The following is a 27,042-nucleotide window of genomic DNA, read 5'->3' as shown; positions in this document are numbered from 1 at the left end:
TTTACCCTTTCTTATAGACCTCCAACCAAACGCCTTCTTAAATTTTACAAAGCCAAACCCAAAATTGAGCTCGAAATTCCAAGCCGGACTCAATCCCGTCAAAGCTTGAGCACAGATCGACTCGTTAACACCGAATTCCGATTTCCAATACATATAAACCCGTTCAACGTCTAAATGTGAAGCATCCTACGAGCCCAACCAAAGGCATACTAAATAAAATAGCCCATTAGGGTTTTAATATCTCTTATAACATCTCTTCTACTACCGCCATTTTCATACCTCTAGTTTCGAGCTGCACTCATAAACCCTAATTTCTCGGTACATTTCTTATTTCAATATCTATCTTCTCTTTTTCTTTATTATTGAATATAAATTTTAATTGATTAAGTTTCAATTTGTTCTGTGTATTTAAATCGTCTCTTTGTAATTTAGGTTTTGGTGATTGCGATTTCGGGATTTCATCATGAGGTATTTATTCTTGAATCTTATTTGTTCAATTAGTTTAATTTATGCTATTTCAGTTGTTTTTAGAGTATTTTTTTGTTAATATTATGATTTGATATTAGTATATACATAATTATGTAATTTAGTTGCATTAGATCTTGTTTTACAGTTCCAAAAATTGTTCATTTTATTGTTTTATACGGAGTATAACACAAATTTTTACTTGACTTTTGTAATTTGATGTGGATTTTGGTAGATAATTAGCCGATTAATGCGAAACATGTAGAATAATTTTAATAGTATTGTTATGTTTTGGTTGAAATGGCGATAAGAAGCTAAACAAATAAGTAGGACGGAGCGAGTATATAGTTTCATTAGTGTTCGAGGCAGTTAGGGTTCTATTTGCTGGTATACTAGTTTTGCTGATTGCTTAAGAATGTACTCCGTAGTTGATTTTGGTGTGGCATATTTGGTGAGCAATTACTAATTTGTTTCTGTTGATGTGAGTATGTGACGCGTGCTTACCATCTTATCGTCTCCAGATGATTTTGGGGTCAAACAATGTGATTGTACCCACTGGCGCATCAAAAGGCGAAACTCTTGGTTGTCCAATATAGTTTACAACATGCATAGGGTAGTTTTTGTTCTTTGTAGACTTTGTTGTTTTGATAAATTGAAGTAGCAATTATCACATCATACAATACCTCAGTCTGGAATAATTACTCATCAAATCTCAAATACCTCAATCTAGAATAATTACTCATCAAATCTCAAAAAATTAGCGTTGCATTTAATTTTTGACTGTAAAATTAAACATGTTACGTGATAAGCTGGTTCTATTGTGTATGGAGACAAAGAATCATTACTCTTTTGGTTCTTTATTATAATGGAATAAAGCAAAATGGCTCATTAAAGTGACTGCGATATAGTTTTTGACGCAATTTTCATCTTGTCTCATTCGGAGACAGTCTCTTTGTGTTGCTAACACAAGGTGACAAGGGTAAGACTGCGTACACCCGACCCCCTTTACCGCGCAATTTACAGAAGCCATTAAGGCATTGGGGATATGTTTGTGTTGTTGTTACGTGATAGTGCTTCCCAAAATGTTATTCGGGTCTTGGTTTGTTGATTTTTTGAATTCATTATTGCAGTAAGTTATCAAGTGAGGCTGTGAGAGAAGCCATCGCCAGCATTTCTAGTGATGCTAAGGAGAAGGGTAGGAAGTTTACAGAGACAATTGAGCTGCAGATCGGTCTGAAGAACTATGATCCCCAAAAGGATAAGCGATTCAGTGGTTCTGTGAAGTTGCCCCACGTTCCCCGCCCCAAGATGAAAGTTTGCATGCTTGGTGATGCTCAACACGTAGAAGAGGTAACTTTGATTGGCATTAGCTATTTATGCAAATATATATTAGATTGCATATCATGCATTTTAAAGCCCTTTTATGCTATTGGATGTTAGTCATCAATAGTGAGGTCGTGACATTTTGTTTTGTAATAGTTTCTGAAAACACAAGGTTTTGATGTCTTTATATATCTATAATCTATAAATACATCATTTGATCTTACTCTAGTTTCTTCATAACTGGTACATCTTATATAGTATTTTATTTTCCGGAGGTTTTTGCATTTATTGTGTAGGATGTGTGCAATATGCTTGGACCCTTGTAAAGTTATCTTAATATAAATGTGTTTAGCTGGCTATGCCCCAATAAATTAGATATTTGGATATTGTCTTTTATCGCGGATGTATGTCAGGAGATTTTTTTTAAAACAAAAAGTTAGGTACAATATCTGGAGTTTTGAAGTGAAGTGCAGAGAATTGTAGGAATAAGGTTTGTTGGTAAATAAGGATACACAGATCCTGTCCTAACATATGATTATATGCGTACACTTAAACTTCTAAAACTGAAGTATCATAGTAACATAGTGTACAGCACGTGGCAGACGCGTCTACGGTGGCTTTAATTATATAGACATTTGTTTTAGGGAAAATTTGGATGTAAAACACTTTTTCATTCTTTTGAAAACACAAGCATATTGAATTGTTCTTCTCAGTAGTATCATTTTCTATCAATCTGCTTCCTATAGATCATTTTAATTTTCAACTTTTTTTCCACTAAGACTTTGGGTTATTAATCGATTCTTATTTTTCATTTTCTGCATGTATTGTGTGGTTGTTCATAAGACTTGTAATTTTCTTTTGATAGGCTGAGAGAATTGGTATGGAATCCATGGATGTTGAAGCATTGAAAAAGCTGAACAAGAACAAGAAACTTGTTAAGAAGCTTGCTAAAAAGTACCATGCTTTCCTTGCCTCTGAATCTGTCATTAAGCAGATTCCCCGTTTGCTCGGTCCTGGTCTCAACAAGGCAGGCAAGTCTATTAAGATATTCGACATTAAATCAATCGTTTGTTGTTTAGAGTTTACGCTCTTTGCAAAAAATCTAAAAGTGCTTGGTGCTTTTTTCAGGTAAGTTCCCAACCTTAGTTAGCCACCAAGAGCCCTTGGAAAACAAAGTGAACGAGACCAAGGCCACCATCAAGTTCCAGCTGAAGAAGGTGCTTTGCATGGGTGTTGCCGTTGGTAACTGCAGCATGGATGAGAAGCAGATTTTCCAGAATGTTCAAATGAGCGTCAACTTTCTCGTATCACTCTTGAAAAAGAACTGGCAGAATGTATGTTCTTTTCTCCCCTATTTTTTTCCAAGGATAATTAGAAATTGTTCCATTTAAAAAAATCACAAATAGGATGTTCATAAATTTGTAACTGAATTTATCATATTAGATTATAGTATAACCTCAATGGAATAAAAAGCATACGCCTTCACAGCTTTTGCGGTCCAATTGAACATATCTCTCTGGAGCCTGAACTAATTATTCATAAACATTCCATTGGAGATCGTGAAATCACCTTTCTTTTGCTGTTTTGAAGCTATTTAGCTACCTGTAGTACTCTAATCATCTTCATACAATGCGCCTGATTACATGTTACGTGGTTATGTCAATGCAGGTCAGGTGTTTGTACCTGAAGAGTACCATGGGAAGACCCTACCGCATCTTCTAAGAAAGTTTCTTCCCAACATCGTATCGTTTGTTCAAGTTTTTTTCTTTTTCTTTCGCTTTTTTTCCCTTCTACTGTGGAAGTAGGATAGTGGTAATCATTTCGAGTTTAGTATACAGAGACATTCTTGGACTGCTTAATATTCCGTCTGTTTCATGATATGCTCATTGTAACTTGGAGCAGCTACGAGTCGACGACTTTATTTAATAGATGTATTTTTTTTTATTGTCGGCTTATTTTCGTAAACCCAATCTTCTTTACAACCTCCAAGACATCATTTTAACATTTATTTATTTCAAAAAATTTAAAAAATTTAAAAATTATGATTTAAAAGTTTTTCCATATGGAATTGTTGAGCAGTTCTTCATGCATTTGGACAGATTCCTCTTGGGATTTTTAGCCTGCTTTATGGTGTACGTTTACGTCATTTAGACATGTATAGAACGTTGACATTTGACGGTCCCTATGCCTCCGGTACTGTCCGTACACATACAAGAGTTTTAAGAGTTGAAAAAACGATCGAAAAATGATCATATTTTTTTACGTCTAAATGTCGATCAATCCATCTCTGAAAATACAACTGGAAATATTTCAGGTTAAATTCGATATGAATCTAGTTATAATTGAATTCCTTATTTGCATTACATCTGAATTGTCTTGCTCGGCTTGAATGAATCATTCGTTCTGTTTTCCTGAACCAAAAATAAACCCGGAAAGATCAAATCCCGTTTTGAATTAAATTGACCAAACTGATTCATTCGTTGTGTATGGTCTTGCTTGGCTTGAATGATTGTCAGGTCTAATCGTAGTTGTATAATTTAGGAAGAACACAATTCTCAAGTAGTTTAGCTCGTTGATAGAGAGAAAAAATGGCTCAGTCACTCGATTGGTCGTGATCATTCATTAATTACTCAAATTAGCTTTGTTTTTTAATCTCACCTGTTCGAGAGCTAGGGTCGTCCTGGTAATAGTTATTCCATATCATTCTAACACAAAAAAATTCTTGTTTAAGACGACAATATCCTTTGTATAACGAATTCAAATAGGTACCATATAATAAAGGTATTTGCTAACGGTACTAACAATTTTTACTATTATTACATACCATTAAAACGGAAATTGTCGTCTTAAGCAAGACTAACTGTCGTTATAGACTTGTAGTTGATGAAAGAACAAAACCAATTTGACAACAATCATTAGAGTTTTAACATAATCATAAAATAATAACGGTTTGATGCAACTCTACAACTTGTGCTAGTACTAGTAACCTTGGTGGGTTGGCTCATGGTATCCCTGAAGAGCCACTCAATGTTCTTAAACAAGCTCGAACCGTTGGCTCACTGTGGTTCCTAAATCTTAGTTTTCCTTTTAATTTTGTGGAAGAACATGAATTTGTGTTATTGTTTATAGCCGCCAACAAAAATCCAAGGCCCTACGCAACCAGTTTTTATTATTATTACTTTTAATTAGCTCTTTTGGAGGTAAATCACCGTTTGTCTTCCTTAAGACGGTTTTAAATTACAACAGGAACAATGTCACCACTTTTAAAAAGCGAATATTTAATGGAAAAAAGTAACTAAAATGGTCACTTCCTAATAATAAGCCTATAGTAACTTTTTATTAGAAATTATTCTTATTTTATCAGTCTGAATTTAGACGGGATTATTTAGCTGTCTGAAATGAGATTTTGCAAACTTCCAAGTACATTTTAGTTGGTTTAGTTGGCTGCATCTGGACTAAAGCAAAATTGGTATGTGATTAAGAAATTTTCTCCTCCTATAAGAGTAGCCCCTCTTGAGTACCCAAAAAAAAAAGTGTGGTAAGATTTTCACATTGATTAAGTTTAAAAGTTGGATTGTGACTTGTGAGTTCTCTTTGACGATAACAAGTTTTTTGAAGGAAGAAAAGCAAGTATTTGAGTGATATATGAATCATTTTCGGAACTAAATACACATTCGATATACCAAATCACATGAGATTTATTAAGAAAGGTTTCAAATGTATATCGACTTAGATAATGATAGAGCCAGAAATGTTGAACTTAGGGGTCGGTTTGATGAAATTATCATCGTTTCTATTTATTACATGGTTATAATTGTATAAAATTTTCGAATCAGACAAATTTAATAATGTAAAATGTTTATCGTTGGTTTGAGGTTTCAAAAGTCGAGACCCCACGAGAGTCAGAGGGGGTCAAAGCTCAGGACCAACTCAACCCACCTGTGCCCGACCCACTAATCGGGCTCGGTTGGCTCTGTGTCAGGCCCGGTCCGGCTCGTCCTCCACCACGGGTTGTGCCCGGGACCATCATATTATATCCGACCCGCCCGTGGACCCACCCCTATAACCTACTTGAACCTACCTGGAGTCGGTTACGGGTCCATCTCCACTAGGCCTGGCCCCGCCCGACCATCCCCCTACCCGAGCTTTGTCAGTGTCCAACATTTTTGGCCAGATCCGAGCCCGCCTAACCTAAGCTCGTCCGTTTGACCACCCGTAATGAGAGCCGTAGTGGCAACGCCTCTAAATATAGATGTATATAAATAATACTTTTACAATTAGTTTCTCATTATAACAAATGTAGATTATACATGCCAATAACTAGATATTTATTTTTTATTTTATATTTAACTCGTTTTAAATTTACAACAGATATTTTCGTCTTAACCACAATCGAAAGTAACACATAATTATAGAGGTGTCACATGGTCACTTGCCCAAACCCCTTCCTAATTAGAGTAATAATCAAACAATTTGGCCATTCCCAAAAGACACCAACCTCTCTTATAAGAACAACAACAACAACCCACTTTCACAACACAAATTACGTCTACAACATTTGTTTTCAAAACTTTCTCCTTGTTTTCTCCGTTTTATTATTTTGCCATCCATCCATCTACCTCTCTATATTCTCCAACTTATACCTTTGGTAAATCTCTTCTCCCTCCCTATTTTTAAAAACCCGTCTCACGCTGTAAGACGGTCTTATTCTATTTATTGACCATTCTTATGTTTTGTGTGTTATAATATTGAAATTTTGTTGGGTTATTGTTGATTGTGATATTTTTTGGGGTTTAAAGGTTTTGGAGTTTAGATTTTATTTTTTTGAAAAAGACCCTTTTCTTGTTTTGATCTGCTATAAAAGATGATATATTTATGTGCCCACTTAATTTTTTTTTGTTGTTGTTTAGATTTTTGTTTTGAAACCCGATAATATAAAGTTCAGATTTTTATGGATTTATATGTTATATGAAAGAAATTATTTAAGTTGACTAAATAGATGAATAAAATTTATAGCTTGTTTATTGAAATCAATTAAAGTTGGTTTTTGGGTAATTAGCTGATTATATGTGATTGTTGATTATTTAGTTTAATTAATTTGGGTTCTCATGCTTGATTAGTTTTGTAGTCTAGTTTAATTAGCTATTAGCCTATTTTAATCAAAGGTAAACAAATATTTGGGACGGCGGAATAATTGTTTGGTTAGTGATAATTTAATGGTCTGAGGATTGAGCTTGATTATATATTTCCCTGTTTCATGTTAAATGAGTTAGGCCTGTGAATGCTATGATAGCTTGTTTCATGCTTGCATGTTGCACGACCCCTCATTTTCGTCGGTCTAATTAGGAAAAACCATTATATCTGATAATAATCTCGCCTCGAAGCTCTAGAACTTGGTTGATCGTGTCTCATTTTCTGTATTAGTTTGTATCGTCACTGGATGCAGTTCTTGACCCAATTTTTATCTTGGGTCATTCGGAAATAGCCTCTTTTACCCCTGTTAAGGCTGCCTACATGGCTACATCCGATCCCCCTTGGCTCTTACCTGCAATTAGCGGGAGCTCTTGAGGCACGGGAGTAATGATGTTGATGTTGATTTCCAAAAACTAGTTCTGCTTTCTTTTGTTTTGAATTATTTCCTTCTATCTAGACCAAACTACCAGTGACCGCCTGACCCACAAATATGTGGGGAGAAATTTGAAAAGTGGTTAGTTTGGTCTCGATGGGATGGAGTAGCATTTGTTCGGTGCAATTCTAAACCTAATGTTTGTTATGGGTCATCCCAAATTCACAATACATTGGTAACGTTGGATAATTCTAATCCATTTATCCTCCCATCTGTCGTAGCCTTTTAGGCATTGGTTTTATGTCGTTTACCACCCGAATTTTTGGTCTCTGTCTACTTGTGTGGGGAGTAATTTATGTTCCAACTTCCAGTATCCAAAGAGTGCTGTTTGTAGCTCTGAATTATCGGGTGCTCAGAAGAAAGCGGGGTAGCCTTATAGTTAAGAAGACTTTCTAAAAGGATTAGTGGGTTGGGTTTTTGACTGAATTCGGCGTCAATAATCTCATTCAATGATTTTTTAACTCAATTTATGCAGCTCTCGATGCGGAAGTTTTTAGCTAATTTAAAATTTCTGTGATGAGATTATGAGAACTAGTAGTCCTTGTATTATTATATGCTTGACATCCAAGTCTCCATTCCAAGACTTGGAGGCGGAGCTCTAACATGGAGCTTCCACTTGATGCTTGACATTAAGATTTAAAATTTGATTTCAGATAATCATAGCTAAAACTTTGCTGAAATGCTTCTTATAATCATATCATCTAAGAGTGACAACATCATCCCATGCCTCCCAAGGGTTCCTGTCTAAGTTAGGGTAAGAGGGGAATGGGATCAAGTGTATGCAGCTGCCCTTATACTGTTAGTAAACACAGACGGGTTCCGTAGAACTATGATGATAAGTATTTCATGAGTTAGCTATCATCCGCAAGGATGGTATAGGTTGATTTTTATGGTCAATCTGGTTTCCTTACCTTATCAAAAAAAAAAAAAAATACCATAAAAATCGTAGTGTTGTCAACTTGTGATGAAATTATGTAGATGGATTTTCGCATATGTATATCAGTATATGTGTGCTACGGATTACGTTTTTTACAGACCTTATTGTCATTGCCAAAGAATTAGAATTCGGCAAAGTTTAGGATAAATATTTATAAGTTCTTTGCAAACTAAATAAGCTTTTTATCTGATGTAGGGCGAAAATATGTCGACTGTTAATCTCACAACCCAATGTACACTCCTAACCGTCCCCAAGACTCGAGTTACCAGCCCGATGTTTAACTGCCCTGTATCAGTTGGATCAGCAAAGAGCGTTTCCAAGTCATTCGGCTTGAAAACCTCATTCTGCTACCGAACTACAGCTATGGCAACATACAAGGTCAAGTTAATCACTCCTGAGGGGGAACATGAATTTGATGCCCCAGATGATGCATACATTCTCGACTCAGCAGAAGATGCTGGGATTGATCTGCCGTATTCATGCCGAGCGGGTGCCTGCTCGACCTGCGCCGGGAAGGTTCATGAAGGTGAGGTGGATCAGTCAGATGGATCCTTCCTTGATGACAACCAAATGAAAGAAGGATACTTGCTCACTTGTGTCTCGTATCCTCGAGCCGACCTCGTGATCCATACTCACAAGGAGGGTGAGTTGTACTAAGTTCATCAGGTTAATTGTACCGAGGACGATTTGGTAATTGATTGAAGTAATCGGATGTCGCCTGTCGCGATGGTTGTCGCTTGTCAGTTGTCATAGACTGTAGTTGTGTGATTTAATAATTACTGTACTGCATTTTATTTACTTTTACTCTCTGGCAGTTGCCTTTGTTACTTCACTCAGACTTTCTGCGAAAGACCACCTATTTAAATCTGGATAGGTGGGTTGTTGGAGTATATTTTCTTGTCAAACACTCGATATTTTGACACAAGCAAGCGTAGGGAGTATGGTACTCGGGACTCGTGAAATTCATTACGTAGAATTAGAGTAAACACCATTATAAGGACCTGAACTACAAGTATAGTAGTATACAAACAACGTAGCTATAAGGATCCAAATTTTCATTTCGTGGCTTTAAAGACCTTGAACTTTGTCAGTCCGTTGGTTCAGGACTTCAGGCTTTAAAAACCCGAGCTACAAAACAGCAAAATAAGCTCTGGTGGAGTAGTAGCGGCGTGGTGCCGAACCACGAGCTTAGTAACACACTAACACACCTTGCGGTCTCACATTGAATTACAAGTATTTTATTAATATGTAATACTCCGTTCATAATTATATTATCAAAATACCCTTTGAAATATGTTAAATCTAGGGCTGAGCAAAACCGGATCGGATATCCGAATTTAAAATTATCATTTTTACTGATCCACGTTCGAAAATCTGGAATCCGAAAATTCGGAGATCCAGATTTCGGAAACCGGATTAGATCCGGATTTAAATGTACACTAAAAATTTCACTAAAGCTGGTGATATTGGGCTATTGGCAGACTAAAATTAAAGGTAATTTTAGTCCATTTTGCATTTTGCAACCCACTAAAAAAAAGGTAACGTCATCTATCGCATAAATTACAAGTCTCGATCATATAAATTACAAGTCTTAATTACATAAATTACAAGTTTTCATTACAAATTTCAAAACTACTCTAAAAACCGCATAAACTAAACATAAAGTTTTCCTTTTTTTTATATAAATTTTTAAAATTCGGATCGGATTCGAATATCCGGTTTTATGAAAATCACAATCCACATCCGATTCAGTTTATTCGGAAAAAATTCGGATCGGATATCCAATCTAAATGGTATTCATATATTCGGATTTTTTTTCGGATTCAGAAAAAAACCGGATCAGATATTTTTTGCTCAACCCTAGTTAAATCTACCATATGCAAATAGAAAAAGAAAATAAATATATATGGATCCGTTGACCAGTACATAATGAATTTTGAAAGCGACGAGTTATTTTTACAGTCCAAAGATCTCGCATAGGCTATCAGCACAAAAAAGTGTTACTTTTGAACTTGATGCCTATTTTGGTATTTTATACCGAGTTAATTAATTTAGGGTTCAGCGGTCTTAAATCTTAATCGCACAGTTATATGTGTATTTGTTTGGTTGCGACGTTTGTAGTAATGAACGTGAATAAAGAAACAGACAAAAGAGATTTGGTGACGTGGAAAACCCAATGTGGGAAATGATCGCGGGAAGGGACAGTACGCTTCTAAGATTTCACTAGCAAATATAGTAACTAGGGTTATAAATACAAGAGAAGCAATACGGCTGGAGTTGGCATAAAGGGCCGCGGGCCGGTGGGCGGCACGACCAGGCACGACCCACAGCATGGCACGACACGGCCCGACGAGAAAATCGAGGAAGCACGGGCACGGCACGAATGGGCTTTGGACGGGCTCCGACGCGATTTTCATCAAAAATCCGTGCCTAGGCACGACACGGCCCAGGCACGGTGGAGCCCGGCACGCACCAGGCACGACGGGCTTGGCACGGCCCGGCACGAAGAATGGCCCGTTTATTATTATTTATTAAATAAAAAGTACAGTAACATTTAATAAAATATATATTTAAGCCATTAATCATCATTTATTAAACTAAAAATACACTAATATTTAATAAAATATATATTTAAACCATTAATCATCATTTATTAAACAAAAAGTACTAAAAATATATCAATTATATAACGTTTTTTATTTAAATAAAAAAAATATTAAAGCACATGGGCCGGCCCACGAACAAGGCACGAAAAGCCCATGGGCCAGGCACGGCCCGAGCACGAAAATGGCCGTGCCTTGAGCGGGCCGCGACGTAGGTTTGGATCAGTGGGCTTGGCACGGCACGGCCCGAGGAGCCCAATATCCGTGCCTAGGCCGGGCCAATTTTTGGGGAAGGCACGGTGGGCCGGCACGCAGGCCGGCCCAGTACGGCCCATTGCCTACTCTACGGCTGAGTTGCTAGTGATTTGCGTGACGTATGGTGATTGTGAATGAATGCCCCCCCTTCTTCCTTCCGCCTTATATAGGGTTTAGCTTACTTGCTTCTCAAGATAGTCGTGGTTCTCGTAGTGGGCCTTCATTCTGCTACTTGTGGACTGCTACCCGTGGACCCGTGATTCTCCTTCTCGTGCTAAGCTAATATGTCTACGGACCCATTCCATTTTATCTCCTTAGCCCAACTATCTTTCTTGGCCCAATATGCAAGATTTGGCCCAAACAATACCAAGAGGTTGCTTTTGGACCCGTGATTCTCCTTCTCTAGTCAATCAAAGTTTATTTAGTTAATTAAACACATTTGACCGATCACGACTTTTACGACGAGTTCAGATAACGGTAATAATATTTTAAAAGTTAAAGATCTTGAAAAGACCATCAATTTGGAAAAGAAAAAGAAGATCGTTGCTTTTGGAACTCGTGACCATGTGTTATAAACCATCAATTGGCATCATATGATGGCAAAGGTGGTGCCGAGCAAGGGCGATGAATTTTTGACTCTACACCATTGATTTAACTATAATAGAATAGTTCCTTCATATTCATGGACATAAATTTTATGTGGTTCAATTTAATCCCCATTGATCAAGAATTTGAATAGTGGAAAAAAAATCAGTAAAAAGCCTTCGTTTAGCAATAAACAAGCGCCTTATTCTTGTAAGCTATTTATATCTTTACCGTTGCCAAAAAAAGAAGAAGGGTTTAGGCTATATATGTACTCTCAATTTTTTTGTCTCCTTTTCCTATTTGTATATGTTTTTTTGGTCGAACCTCATTCTAAAATCCTAGAAATGCCCATGGTGCCGACTTTAGTAACACATACTCACTTTGTATGATTATATTAATGAAACACCTTATGTATACATATGTAAGTAATAAGGTGGTGTATAAAATCGTTAGCACCCGGTAGTATTATGCACCCTCTGTCCCGAATCCCGATTAATAGTTTATACTTTTCTTCTTTGATGTTTCATTCAATAATTTACGTTTTAATTTTGGAGATCATTTACTTTTTTTCTGAAACCCTAACAGGGAATTAATGGATTAAACTTAAATCAGCTAACACAAGACGATCAATGTTACGAGGGAGACCCAAGGGCCACTCTCGATCGACATTCAATAATATTAAAAACAATTCAATTATCTCGGTAGTTGTATATAAAACATAGGTAAACATTTTATTGAAACGGAGAAAGTAACACTTTCACTAAAAACACTTCTCTTAAAAACGTAATAAACATTGACCGAGATATCAGATAGACATAGTACACATGATTGATTAATAAGACGGGGATACGACGAAGAAAAGGTTACAAGTTCGAATCCCTCCTATAATCTTAGCCGTTTATTTATTTGCTCAAGTCTTTTTACACATACATGTAGGATAGCATACACAGAGAAGTTTCCTACGAAAAGAATTTGACATTACATAGTTGTTGTTGTTGTAGTAGTGTTCCTCCTGTCCAAGTCCATCCTCATTGACCTCCAAAGGCGGCATCTCCTTAGCCGTGTCGGCTGGTTGAACCACAGTCGCTGCTGCCTCGGCTGACATGCCGGACACAAGAATGATGTGGATGAAGATGGCCGCAATCACAACTACACTCATTTTCATCTTTTGGAAAGTAAATGATTTTGATGCATGGTATTGTATTGAATGTCGCTACTTATACAAGTCGTCTTTGCTCATATCGTTGTCATTTGTGGGGCCATTCGCGTAACAATGATTGTAAACGATCACTTACCCTATCATTATTTTGGGATAAATATGCTAAAATCCCCCAACATGTCAAAAAAAAAAAAAAAAAAAGGTTCAATCTGGCGTCTTAAAGTAAATAGAGGCCCGGTGCATCACAAAAAAATGAGGCCCCAAATATGAATGTATAAGTATAGTACACGTCAAGGTTTGTATTGAATTTTATTAGTAAAACTTATAAATTCGGTGGCCAAAACTGGAGGCCCGGTTCCGCCGCCCGTGGTCGCCCGGGGTATTAAACGCCCCTGCGTATGCCAAGAAAAATATACTTACATATTTTGGTAGGTTGAATGGGTACATCATGTCAACTTAGTGGAAATGTGAAGGGGGAAAAAATATTACGAAATACGGATTATAATAGTTTGGAATCGAAAAGATTAGTGACCGAAGTGGGGGTGGCGTCTATTGGGGGTTACGAAGGGTTGTAGAAAGGATTGAATCGATACTACACATGACAAGCGATTGAATCCAGACTCAAAAGGATCCACCAAATCTGTGGTACCCAACCTGATAAGGGTCTATCATAGTTTTAGTACACAAATGGTCTTTGTCCCATAAGACCTATAGCGCCTTTTATCCATTTAGCCCTGGACCTGGCTTGCTCAAGGACTCACCCCGAGCCAGGAGTTCCATGCCTTACAGTGTACAATTTCAAGTGGAACCTTGAGGCTCTGATATCACTTGTTGTGCGGAAGCGTGAATACCTCGTGCTGGGCTTCTGCTGCACCGGTGTCCACTGTCCATCATAGTACGATATTGTCCGCTTTGGGCCAAGCCCTCAGGGATTTACTCTTGGGCTCCTTTCCAAAATGTCTCGTACTATTATATTTTGTAGACACTTATAAAGATGATCTTCCATCTTTATTCTACCGATGTGGGATATGGGTTTGCACCCTAACAGGAGAATATTCATGCGATAAACCGACCTCGGCCAAATCCGAGATTGTCAAAAATGTATTAATACTCGTTATTGGGATTGAAATGGAATATGGTAATTCTGGCAGCGACCTAAGACACTTGGTACAAATTCCGAAAAAAAAAACGTGGTCTGGTACATCCTCTCGAACGACTAAAATAGAAGTATATACACGAGTTTCGAAGATTCTCGAAAATTGAACGGAGGAATCCTTGGGTCAGATAGAGTGGTCACAAATTTTTTTAAGAGCAACGTGCTTATTTGACAGTGCCTGTATACGATAAATCAGTCTCGATTGAAAATCAGGTAATCGTGTAAAAGCAATGTTTAATTATTTTTTGGGCACAAAATCGTATAAGGTAGCCCCTGAAATGGCCCCGGACACATGGTAGAAAAATTGGAAGAAAAAGAAACATGGCCTGGTTTGAACTCGCAACGACTGAAATTAAAGTATTTAATACATGGTTTTTGGGATTTCGGGTCTCGAAGTAAAAACATCCATAAATCACACGGACGTTTCTTGGGGAGAGATAAAATGTGCACACAAATTTTGAGGATCTACGGAGGACATTTGGGGGTGCCTTCTACGATAAACTTGTCGCGGCCAAAACCGGGATAATCGTGAAAAATGAATTAATAATTGTCACCAGCGGTTGAAATTGATTAGGGTAACTCTGGAAGTGATCTCGGACACTTACAATAAATTACGAAAGAAAAAGAAACGTGATCCGGTATGACATCTCGACCTGATCAAATTGAAATGTATTATACACGGTTTCAAAGATTTTAGGGTCCTGGAACCAAAATGTCCGGATATGAACGGGGGAATCCTCGGGTCAGATAAAGTGGTCACACAAAATTTAGGAGCAAAGATGCTTATTTGACGGTGCCGGTATGCAATAGCCAATAAGCAAGCCTTGTGTAATGAGCCGCAATTCAACCGCATAACCCCTGAAATTGCGCGAGCGATCCGTTCACTTCGAACCCTTAAGACTTCAATTATGCACGTATGTATTGTCATTTCTGTTTTTAGTTTCTATTAGTAGTGTAAGACTACTTCCTGCTTGTCGAGTCTTTGAGCTAGCCTTTTATTTTAAGATATATGGAATATGCATTCCACATTTATTTCCACCACACTTGAACCCTTTGACTACCTCCTCTATATTACGCCCTCTCTAAGTCGACTTAGACTCGCCCCTAAGCCCGCCGCCTACAAATGAAGACCTCAACTGCAGCCCTAGGCGTCAACTACACACCTCAAGCAACTCCTCCACACAAATATTCAACTCGAGGCCATTTATTTGTTGTTTGAAACATTCAGATATCAAACTAAATTTGGTAGTCATTAATCTAAAACCATACTATTTGATAAAAAACAAATTAAACATGTAATACTCCATGTGTATTGAAGGGAACTTAGACAAAACCTTGAGTTTTCAAAACTAAAACTTGAGTTTGGAAGTTACAACATTTATTTAATTTAAACCCCATAATTATCAACTTAAAACTCAAAGTTTTCAATATAAAAACATGGGTATTTAAGTTAAAACAATTAATCAAAGCTTAGAGGTAAGTTCTCAATATAAAAACATGAGTATTTAAGTTAAAACAATTAATCAAAGAGAAGTATGAAATTTTAATTCAAGTTAATACAATTAATCAAAAGATTGGAAATTCAATTATCAAAACTGAAACTTTCAAGATCAAATCCAAACCTAGATAATCGGATAATCAGCATTGTTCGTCTGTATATACGGAGTATAATTATCAAAGGAATTGCTCATTGGCGATCGAAGTGTGGAATGAGAAAGACGACGGAAGAATGCAAATGAGAACGACAATCGCGACTTGGCGAAGATGTGACTGGAAAGGCGATGGAGAAGGTGATGGTGATTGGAGAGGCGGCGGAGTAGGTGGCAGCGGGTGAGGACATTGACTGTAGAGGTGGTGGCCGTGATGAAGATTTTAGTTACGGTTATACAGTGGAGGGTTTTGGTGGTAGTGGAGAAAATCGTAAATGTTGATGCGTTTGTTTAGTGAAGTTCTCATATTGGGCTACCCTTTCTTATTTGGCTAATCCTATACTATAGGACGGTCCTATAGAAGAGTTACTCAAGGGCTCTAGGGTAAGAGAAGGGCATATGGTTTCAAAAACAGACCTTCAAAGCACTTTTTGAGTCGTGTTGGATAAAAGCTAAACAAGTTGTTGCACTTTGTTGTCATTTATGCGAGTTATGAACTCCCGATCGTCATTTTTAGGTATATTGACCTTGCTAAGAAGGTTTCGGCAAAAATATCTCTAACGTTTTTGAAAGATCCTCGAAAAATGTCAATTTTAAAGGCTATTATTCACAGTTTTCAGGCCGATTAGGCGTCGGAATAAAATGTTGTGTAAAGTGTTTCAGGTTAGCAAAATGGGAGTATGGATACATCTAGAGCAGGGGCGGAACTAGCCCTCTTTTACTAGGGCTATAGCCCTAGACAATTTTGGAAGAAATAAAATCTAGTAAGCACAATAATACAGTATAAAGCATTGGGTCTGGTGGTAAATCTGTTTGCCATGTAAAGAGGGAATTGCCCAGTTTGTCTTCGGTTCGAAGCACAACGTAGCAAACTTTTTTTTATTTTGGTTTACTTGTCACGTGGGCCACTCATCCCATTTAATTGCAAGAATCTTGCATTTGTATTTGGAGTACTTCTCTGCATATAAATCATGTTTTGCTTAAAAGATTTAATCAAATTCAGTTAATCTCATAAGAGAGATTATTAAATACAGTTTTTTTTTGTCATAGACAATTATATTAATAGAAAATGAAATATAGTAGTTTTTTCATCATTAAAAATTCTTATCTTTTTTTGTGAAAACATGCTTTAAGTTTGACATTTGTATTACTCTTGTAGGATAAATTTAAACATTCATATTGAGTACTTTATTATCGAATAATAATTAATTAAATAAAGACTTCATTGTCAGTGGTGGAATCAAAATTTGAACTTAAACGGAGCGAAAGACATTCAAAGGGCGGACGAGTAATGTTAAATGATAAACTCGAAGTTTTTTCTATAATTCTGACTACAGTTTCGAAATTTACAAACAACTACGGCCTAAAGGAGCGAGTCCTCTTACTAGCCCCCGGTAGTATTTCGTATACACCAATTTACATTTTTTTTTTAACGGCTTATACATCTAGCCCTAGTAGTAACCTATTCCTGGTTCCGCCCCTGATCTAGAGGCCTTAAGACTTCAAAGAGTTCTATTTGGTGTCATGAGGGAAATAGACGAAACAAGATGTAAGTTGTCTCTGACGGTTTTGAATACCTCCGAGTCATTTTATGGCATATTGGCAAACGACAGTTTTGGCAAAAATAACTTTCACCATCTTTGGAAGATTGCCCAAACTGTAGATTATTATCCACGGTTTTCGGGCCAACTTAGCCCTTGTGACTTTGTGAGGTCTCAAAATTCCCACACCAATTCACTCTAGCCCATATAGAAATCTCCCAAGGTAGTAGCATGGGCAATTGGGAATATGGTTTAAAATACGGAGAAGTGGTGATTGAGCCCCATGACTTTGTGCAATTGTGAAATTAACCCCCACAAGTTTCAATTAGAGTGATTAGGCCCCATAACTTGCTTAATAAGTGAAATTAAACCCCTTTATCAAAATCTCACAAGAAATTCAATTTATCATATCTCAAAAGTGAAAAAACGATTATTTTCTTATGAAAAATACGAAACAAAAGTTTTAAAAAATTAATAAAAAAAAAGTTATGGGAGTCAATCACTACTTCCCCGAAATACAATATAGACCAAGTTTTGAGAGTTTTGCACTCTCAATAGTCGTTTGCTGACAAAGTTTCAACAATTATTCTCGCTGGGTTCAGAAGATCGCGGGAATAACTGATTACGAAAATTATCATCCAAGTTTTTCAGACCGAATGGGTGTTGGAAAAGAAGTCTGGAAATTCCCAATGTAACCACTCCATTGTATAAAAATGTCCAACGGTTACATAAAAGACATACTCCATTTAGTGAACGAAAATCAGTTAGTGAAATGAATGCTATTTTACAATATACTAAAAAATAGCAAATAATCACCAGATTTACAAACCCTCGACAGAGTTGACACCATAGAAAGGTAAATAAGGCACATCAAAATAATTTTTTATTTAGGAAAAGCTCATCAAAAATATTGACGACAGTTTTGCTGATTTATGCTACAAAATTCCTGTAGCTCACCTAAATCTTCAAACAGCTAGTCTTGCTTAAGACGGCTATATCCGTTTTAATAAAAGTAAAACTGACCCAATACTACCAATTGATGATTATAAAACTTTACCTAGACAACTATCCTTATCATATGATACCTATTTGGATTTCTTTTACCATTAAAACAGAATTTGTCGTGTTAAACAAGAATTTGTGATCCTAAAATAATCCAAGTGATGTGTATAAACAAATACACAAAACAAGCGAACAATTTTCACGAACCAAGCTTTATTCAAATTGGTAACATATTGGCAACACAAACATATACAAAATTCTAAACACCTATCTCTATAACTATACAGTACTCGTACATGATATACTTGCAAAAACACAGCAAATATACAGATTCCTAATCACTTCTTACAGTACTTACCAGCACAAGGCTCCGAAACAACGATAGGATCGGTCAATCATATGTTACAACAAAGGGCAGAACCAAGGCCATAAAATCGTCATAAGCGATTGTTGCAGAGCCAGTGTACTGCTTATCCTTCTCCTTGAATTTTTCCGTCAAGCCCTATGAAGAAAAACAAACCAAGTTTGAGGATTCATATACTCAAAGATGTTACCGTAAATGTTGCATGGTTTGATGTTCGATTCAGTCAGAGGAATGGGTTCGTTACTGGCGAAACTTTATTTACCCAAAACTGGATTCAAATTTGAAAACCCAAGCAACCGAGTTTGCGATAGGAGATCATTCTAGTACGCCCAATTCGAGTCGAGGAGTGTACGACCGAAACCCAAACCATGCAGCATTTGCTTCCCTATTTTTTAAGTTAGAAGATTTATTGAAAGCAGTAAATTCCCATAAAATGTACTGAAACTTTTCAAAGAGAAAGATAAAAAAAGGTCATAAAATGTAAGCATCTTCAAATTCCACTCATGTAGGTCAAAGATAGCATGTGCCCACCTTAATAATCGTTCCACACCTATGTATTCAAGAAAAACAAGGATTAGAAGTGTAGTAGTACAAACCATATATAAGGAATCTAAATGAAAATGCTGAAGAAAGCGATAGGTTATAAGAAAGGCTTACTCGACGAAGCTATCAAAATCAAGCAGAACCTTGCCGCGGCTTCCACCATTATAATAGGAAATCAAAAGTTGAAGAACCGATGGAGGGACAGCATATCCTAAACTGTACAGTGCATCTTTTAGCTCTCCGACATCAATTTTTCCACACCGATCTCTATCAAATTTCTCAAATATCACCTGAAAAGAGAACGAGTAGCTTAAACCAAATTTGCCAACAATAGTTAAGGTGACCATGACTAACATCTTTGCTTGGGGTGTGTCAAGTTTGAATTAAGATTGGCATAAAATGGCCTCGTCGGTGGCTAATAGCTAGTTAGCAAACCTTTCCAGAGAGCCAGCCATGGATCCTAATGAAGGTTTACAAATTTAACTGCAGTTCATTGGCGACTACTAGTACTTCACATTCATAATATAAGTAGCACAGATATTTGCGTGAATTATTTGGTAACACTCTGTACTACAGTATGCTTGGAATCCAATGATATGAATCTTTGGCTTCACTGCCAATATCTCCTCGATAACTTTGCTAACCAAAAAAAGCCACCTAAAGTCAAACCTATTAAAAACTGCTTCTACTTCTGTACTTCATTGTGCAATATTCTCACCCATGTTTCAGCAAGTTGGCATCTATTATAATCAATGTTACTCCGACGCTCCACTTTGGTCGCGTGTCGGATACTTTAAGTGTCCAACACGACACGACACAACACTTCATTTTCAACCAAAATCGTGAAAACTTAACGAAAAATAACCCTATCAGACACTGCGACGTGTCCTTCAACTGAAACTGAGCCGAACTGTCGAAGTAACATAGATTATAATCTTCAAATTCAGTCATCTATTATAATCTTCAATCCTATTAAAAACTGCTGCTACTTCATTGTGCTATATTTTAACCCCATGCTTCAGTTAAGTTGGCATCTATTATAATCTTCAAATTCAGGCATACATTACCCTGGACTATTGTGTTAAAACTTAAAATGAGATGAATTTGTCAACACCAACATTATACAAAACTTAAAATGAGATGAATTTGTCAACACCAACATTATACAACCCCGAGACTATCTCAATCCCATATTGAGAATCTGCAAACAACAGCCTAATCTCCCCAGCCTTCAATCCTAAGAATTACTGTATGCAAAAGATATGAACTATAAAAATTTTCCACAAAGTATTGAGTGATTCCGAAACAGAATTCCAAACACTTGAGTCTTGAGCGTGAATTATAGTCTTAGAATTCGCTACTCTTGGAGACTCGGGTTATCCAAGGCGAGTAGGTTACAACCTAATCCTCATTTCCACACTCCCTTGCTCCAAAATGTCTAATTGCTAGTGCTATCAATAATCATATCCAAAAAAGAGTTTACTTTAAAAGGAATCATCTCTTAAAGAGCTCTTTATTGATTGAACAACCTTGATGTGAAATGCCACTTTAGACGCCACAACTTACATGCCATTTACCAAAACGGAAGGAGTAGTGTACGTCTCTCATATCATGGTCATTAAGGTAGACAATAACAGGAGTACAAAGACATAAACAATTCAATAGATAGATAAAGAACTTGATATCCATCCATCATCATCCCCTATTTACTAAATGAACTAGTTTGAATGCCCGTGCGTTGCAACGGCGTAATTAACTTATTTATAATGCAAAAAAAAATATGTTATAAGAGTTTAATGTTTACATTTTTTGTCTAATGATTTAGAATCATATAATCACCCTACCTTATATTAATCTTTCGATGTGGGACAATTCTACTATTTATAAGTAATATATTCACCAAACTTGAATTTTTTTTCTGATGTGTGACAATTTTACTATTTATATGTAATATATATTCATCAAATCTGCATTGTTCTTCAATGTGGAACAAATAACATACTCAGAATTACACCATCTTTTTTTGCACTTAGTTCGACATCCAACCAAATCCCGAATACCGAATACAAACATTTGCTACTCATTATATCTAATAGTTATATTCAAATTTAATAATATGATCAAGTACTTTCCATTAATATTTGTACGTTGTTTTTCTTCAAAAAAAAAATTTAACATAATTGAGATACGGAAATTTCAAAAAAAAAATAAAAGATTAATATATACGTGGGTTAACTCTTATTTATAATCATATACTCACCATACCTTATACTAATCTTTCGATGTGGGACAATTCTACTATTTATAAGTAATATATTCACCAAACTTGGATTTTTTTTCTGATGTGGGACAATTTTACTATTTATACGTAATATATATTCATCAAACCTGCATTGTTTTTCAATGTGGGACAAATAACATACTCAGAATTACACCATCTTACTTTGAATCTAATAATATTATTTTCATAATTTTTTTACCGACATTATTTTGCCAAATAAAATGTAAAAGCTTTTGTAGAAAAATTAGAAACATCACTTGAATATAAAAAAAAGAAATACAGAGCATATATTATAATAACTAAAATATTTTCCAAAGATTAACTTAGGTTAGAAATCATTATTGTAGAGACAGTGATACAAACTCTTTTAAGAGCTCTCTCTGACAATACTTAAGAGAATCAAAAGATTTTGGGTTATGACTTCTATTTATAATCATAAGATCACCCTGCCTTATGGTAATCTTCCGATGTGGGACAATTCTAATATTTATATATAGTATATTCACCACACTTACGACATTACTTTTCAATGTAGGACAAATAACATACTAAGTACATCATTTTTTTTTGCACCTACTTTGACATCAACCCGATTTAATAATGAGAAAATACAATACAATACAATCTACGCTCTAATGATCGCATTTTTTTGTCACAATCTAATTATATAATTTTCATACGATTCTTTTTTGTCCAATAAAACATAAAGTTTTTATATCAAAATTATAAACATCACTTTAATATAATATAGAAAATGTATATATATATGGGACAATTCTATTATTTATACATATATAATATATTCACCACGCCTATATTATTTTTCAATGTGGGACATATAACATACTCCCTCCGTCCCGGTCATTTGTTGTCCTTTGCTTTTGGCACAAAGACCAAGGAAAGAGAAAGGGGCCAATTATTAAATGACAAGTGGAACAAATTGAGTGTGAATGATCAAATTGCTCATCAAGTTTATTCTTAAAATAGAAAGGACAACAACTCACCGAGACATCCTAATATGGAAAAGGACAACAAATGACCGGAACAGAGGGAGTACTAAAAAGTACATATCTTTTATAACAAAAAAATTTGGGTTAATATCCAAGTTTCAAGGATGCCTCTTATTTATATTTATAGAATCACCCTACCGTTACCCTACCGTATACTATTATTTCAATGTGAGAATTGAGATACATAATTTAATTATCTAGACGTAGTATGTTCATCATGCCTACATTATTTTTCAATGTGAAAGATATAACATACCAAGAAATACATGTCTCTTCTTAAAAAAACCATTATTGTATACATATTATTTTTCTTTGAAGGTAAAACCACCTAGTCTCGATCATTAGATAAAGATCTCTACATTGTATATATAACGACTCATTAACGCTCTATTACTGCATTCAAAAGACAACCATTAGTAAAAATTTTAGTTTTGTACGTGTCATGAGACTACCATTAGTAAAACCTTTAGTTTTGTATTTTTTGATTTTCTTGTTCATGTTCTTAACTCTTTCCCGAGTAGTTCCCAACGATTTCCACTTTATTTTTTATATCATATCGTAGATAATGATAGAAAATCTTAAGAGCTCTTTAAAACAATATTTATGAGACTCAACATTTGTTGGGTGGATACATAAGTTCCAAATATGCTTCCTATTTATAATCATAGAATCACATCACCTTATACTAATCTTTCAATGTGGGACAACTCTACTATTTATATGTAGTATATTCACCACACCTACTTATTTTTCAATGTGGGACAAAACATACTAAAAAGTACACAATTTTACGTATTAAGAAATACATCATCTTTAATATGTGCAAATAATATGAAATTTATACTCTAATGATAGCATTTTTTACCACAAAGCTAATTATATTATTTTCATAATTTTTTTAACGATATTTTTTTGCCAAATGAAATGTAAAAGTTTGATATAAAAATTGGAAATATCACTTGAATATAATTTAGGAAATATACATATTATAATAATTAAAAGATTTTCCACTTTATTTTTTACATAAAAAATTATACTTTCCTAAATTGATTTTTGATGATGTGGACGCTCTCAAATCGCTCGAAAAAACTCTCTTTTATGTATATATATAGATATGTGAATTTTTCCCCGCCTAAATCATATTTCCTAAAATAAAGTGTAGTATTTTTAGCATATATTATAGGTATGGTAGGTGATTAATGGCACAATCTTTTAATAAATTTAATATTTAAAACATTCTATATTATTTATCTCCATTATTATATGATAAAAAAAACTGTATACATTTTTTTAAAAATAATTGTACGATGAAAATTCGTTGATTTTTAATGAGAAGAAGTTGCACAAAAAATGTTAATAGTAAAAATATTCTAAAAATAACATCATTAATTTCTCGGTAAAAAGAAAACTTTCATTAAAATACTCATTTCATGACTTTTTACAATTTTAATTTTTATTGCTCAAATTAAAATAAAGTGATGAGAAACATAAAAAATAAGTGAATTGCCAATTTAAAATCCATAAATAATAAGGAGTACACTAAAAAAGTAAATTTTTATAAATACAATGCATATATTGCATGAGAGCATATATTGCATGAGATCTAAACTAGTTACTAAATACTAAGATAGGCAGATAGCACAACTTACACGCCATTCACCTAAGCACCTCCATAATGCAGCGAACTCACCGGGACCTATACCATTCATTAGTTCACACCAATCAGCCAGCACAAACGATAACGGAAACTACACGGACAATTAACCAATAAATATCAAGAAACATCATTACCCCGCCAATTTGTGGGGTACAGGAACACTGTGCTAGCCACACAAGAAGCTAAAGTTATTTCCAAATAACCCAAAAATAAAATCACAGATTCACAGATACTTGGGTAGCCTGGCACAAGTATATTGTAAACCGGGTCCTTTTGTTAATAACTACCGTACTTTCTAACATTTGTTGAGAATTACATCAAATAACTACTACTTCCTCGTAAAAAAACAACTATTTTGCTTCGTTCTATCATAATCCAGACGACAAAAAATGAATCATTAGCTCCATCAGAAATGGGAAAAGTTAACAATTCAATCAAATTATCAAAAATTAAACATCCCCATAAGTTAAATGAAGAGCCTTAGTCTCCCAATTCCCAAATTAAAGCTTCACCAAACTCGAACCCGATTACTCCCAACATCATCACAATCACCAAACAATCAAAGCTAAGCCGTAAACATTTCAGACAAAACAGAACAGAACAAAACAAAAACACTCTTTCACAACACAATTCACTGAGGCAAAACAACAAACAGCTGATACGCATATCATAAAAACCCGAAAACCTTACCAATTTTGGAATAACTTTGATTAGGGTTCTTAAACAACGAAATAAGCAAGCGAACTGTACGAAGATTGAACTTATGATAACCAAAAGACAAAGCATTCTGCAACTCATAATCTTCAACAAACCCACTTCTATCACGGTCTACCGATTCAAATACCCGAATAATTTCCGGGTCAGTACCTGCCGGAAACGAGTTGTACCCACCCGGAGGTGGGTAATTAGTTGATGGGTAATTAGGGTAATTGTAATTATTGGTGTGATTGTCACATTGATTGCAATTGTAATTAGGGTTTGAGGAAGATGATGATGATGTAGGAATTGGTGGTGCTGAAGGTTTAAAGTACGACATTTTTGGGGATTAATTTAGGGTTTACAGATTGAGAAAGAGATAAGGTGAAATTTTAATGGAGTTTTGCGAATTGAGATAAAGGAGAAAATGATCACGCTTTCAATGTTGAAGTGAACGCGTGATGTTGATACGTGTTTGGGTTTGGTCTTATAATCTTTTCGTCGGCCAGGTGATAAACTCACTCGAAAATGAATCGTATTGCTCAATCACTTAGTCTTGCTGAAAACGGGTCGGAGTAAATGACGGGTAATACCACTCATAAAACGGATATGGGGGACAAGGTGGGGCACCCCCATGTGCTTCCCTCCCTCCTCTATCTGGGTCATTTGTGAGAGTAAATGGTATCCGTCACTCCAAAGTGACGGATACGTGCCGTCTTCAATGAGATTTTGTGTTGCTCAATAATGGTCTGACTCGAATTTGATCCGTATTTGAATTGATGACCTTTTTGAAATTTAAATTGACTAGATCCTATTCAATTCGATGCAAATATTCACTTTTTTCATTGACAATTATTCCCGAATAAGCTCATAACAACTCATCCGAAAATGATTTGAAATATTCAGCTGGAGGAGGTGGAATATTCAGAGATGAGACGGGTAATTTTCTAAATGCTTTTTACTTCTCATGTGGGTCATGTACGTCAATGAAGGCTGAGCTTTTAGCACTCCAAACCGGGTTGAAAAGGGCAAAAGCAATGGGAATACGAAGACTTCTCATACATATGGACAACTCTCCTTCTGTCGATATCATCAAGGGAAATCAGCTGCTTAGCAACAATTTGAAATTCATAGTCAAAAATTGCCAGGAATTGATCCGAGATAGCTCATGGACAGTCAAGGTGGAGCATACGTATCGAGAGGCGAACAGAGCTGCGGATTTGTTAGCAAATAAGGGAGTGAATGCTAGTAACATTCCTATTTATATAGATGTACCTTTAATTGAGCTACGTCCTATCCTCCGGGAGGACATATTTGGGGTGGCTATTCCCCGTGCAATAACAAACAATTAGTAAACGAAGTTTATCCCCTCATTAGCACCCAAAAAAATGATTTGAAACCCGAAATGTTTCCAACCGACTCGAATTCTTGCGAGCCCAAAAATGACATGATCCGAACTAACTCGACCTGAAGCCGACCCGACTGACCCGTTTACCAAAATTAATAGTGACTAGGTGAGTGTGTTATTACTTATGGCACTCGAAAAAACCGAGTTGGCATAATTATTTTGAGAAAGACGTTCTATATTTTTTATATTATCATTTTAATTTTTGAAAGTTGTCCTGATTTCTGAAGAGTTGAAGCTCTTTTTATCTCGTTTATTTGTTTCAATTACTTGTTTACTTTTTTTCTTAATTATGTTTTTTTTTTATGTTTACATAAGTTTATTAGACACACTTATTACAAGTCACTCTTTCAGATTTTTTAAGTATATTAATATATTTACTATTCACTTTATGAGTTATTTGTTTATTAATTACATTTTATATTATTTGTAAAGAGTATTTTAACCAAAGCTAAACAAATATTTGGGCCAGAACAAGTACAATTTTATTGGGTATTTTGATAAAAAAGAAATGTATGGAAATGACAGCTATAAGAGACTTTCAGAAAATAACCTAATTTTTTACGGGAGTGAAATTCTTTATTTTTCGAGAACGATTTTGTTCGAATACCGTCTTTCTTGAACTTGGTGATTTTATGCAAGACCCTTTCAATTCAAAATGGAGGCATTATTATTATTAATAACTAAACTAAGAGTTCAACATATGAGATGGTGATATTAAAACTCGATACTTGATAGTATCATACCCGTTCCCCGGCCCATGCCACTGTTCTTTAATTAGATGA

At 35.5% G+C, this 27,042-nt stretch overlaps 3 protein-coding genes across 3 annotated transcripts; 2 read left to right on the top strand and 1 right to left on the bottom strand.

Annotated features, from left to right (window-relative positions):
• Window positions 1-174: 174 nt before the first annotated feature.
• LOC141622821 (large ribosomal subunit protein uL1x) lies at window positions 175-3,732 on the top strand. The gene is made up of 6 exons (XM_074438837.1): window positions 175-318; window positions 433-468; window positions 1,596-1,815; window positions 2,654-2,819; window positions 2,917-3,122; window positions 3,457-3,732. The coding sequence occupies exons 2-6, from the start codon at window positions 464-466 to the stop codon at window positions 3,508-3,510; spliced, it is 651 nt and encodes a 216-aa protein (XP_074294938.1). The 5' UTR covers window positions 175-318; window positions 433-463; the 3' UTR covers window positions 3,511-3,732.
• Window positions 3,733-6,278: 2,546 nt separating this feature from the next.
• LOC141622820 (ferredoxin-A-like) lies at window positions 6,279-9,241 on the top strand. Its single transcript, XM_074438836.1, has 2 exons — window positions 6,279-6,436; window positions 8,547-9,241. Exon 2 carries the CDS (start codon window positions 8,556-8,558, stop codon window positions 9,006-9,008), a length of 453 nt encoding a protein of 150 aa, XP_074294937.1. The 5' UTR covers window positions 6,279-6,436; window positions 8,547-8,555; the 3' UTR covers window positions 9,009-9,241.
• Window positions 9,242-18,497: 9,256 nt separating this feature from the next.
• On the bottom strand, window positions 18,498-25,339 carry LOC141622818 (putative calcium-binding protein CML48). Its single transcript, XM_074438835.1, has 5 exons — window positions 24,847-25,339; window positions 24,149-24,195; window positions 19,323-19,498; window positions 19,197-19,215; window positions 18,498-18,803 (listed from the first exon to the last, which is right to left on the bottom strand). The coding sequence occupies exons 1-5, from the start codon at window positions 25,190-25,192 to the stop codon at window positions 18,693-18,695; spliced, it is 699 nt and encodes a 232-aa protein (XP_074294936.1). The 5' UTR covers window positions 25,193-25,339; the 3' UTR covers window positions 18,498-18,692.
• Between the last annotated feature and the right edge of the window lie 1,703 nt (window positions 25,340-27,042).

The sequence above is a fragment of the Silene latifolia genome, chromosome X (genome assembly GCF_048544455.1).
Source record: "Silene latifolia isolate original U9 population chromosome X, ASM4854445v1, whole genome shotgun sequence".
In the NCBI taxonomy this organism is placed as follows: domain Eukaryota; kingdom Viridiplantae; phylum Streptophyta; class Magnoliopsida; order Caryophyllales; family Caryophyllaceae; genus Silene; species Silene latifolia.
This window is presented reverse-complemented; position numbering and strand designations above follow the sequence as displayed.

What these genes read in the sequence shown, in the direction of transcription:
- LOC141622821 (XM_074438837.1), top strand. An exon ending in ATGCTCAACACGTAGAAGAG is followed by an intron (nt 1,816 to 2,653) that starts GTAACTTTGATT and finishes TTCTTTTGATAG; the next exon opens with GCTGAGAGAATTGGTATGGA. An exon ending in TGAAAAAGAACTGGCAGAAT is followed by an intron (nt 3,123 to 3,456) that starts GTATGTTCTTTT and finishes ATGTCAATGCAG; the next exon opens with GTCAGGTGTTTGTACCTGAA.
- LOC141622820 (XM_074438836.1), top strand. Translation starts at nt 8,556, where the DNA reads ATGTCGACTGTTAATCTCACAACCCAATGTACACTCCTAACCGTCCCC.
- LOC141622818 (XM_074438835.1), bottom strand. Translation starts at nt 25,192, where the DNA reads ATGTCGTACTTTAAACCTTCAGCACCACCAATTCCTACATCATCATCA. An exon ending in TCAAAGTTATTCCAAAATTG is followed by an intron (nt 24,196 to 24,846) that starts GTAAGGTTTTCG and finishes TGAATGGTATAG; the next exon opens with GTCCCGGTGAGTTCGCTGCA. An exon ending in GGTGCTTAGGTGAATGGCGT is followed by an intron (nt 19,499 to 24,148) that starts GTAAGTTGTGCT and finishes TTCTCTTTTCAG; the next exon opens with GTGATATTTGAGAAATTTGA.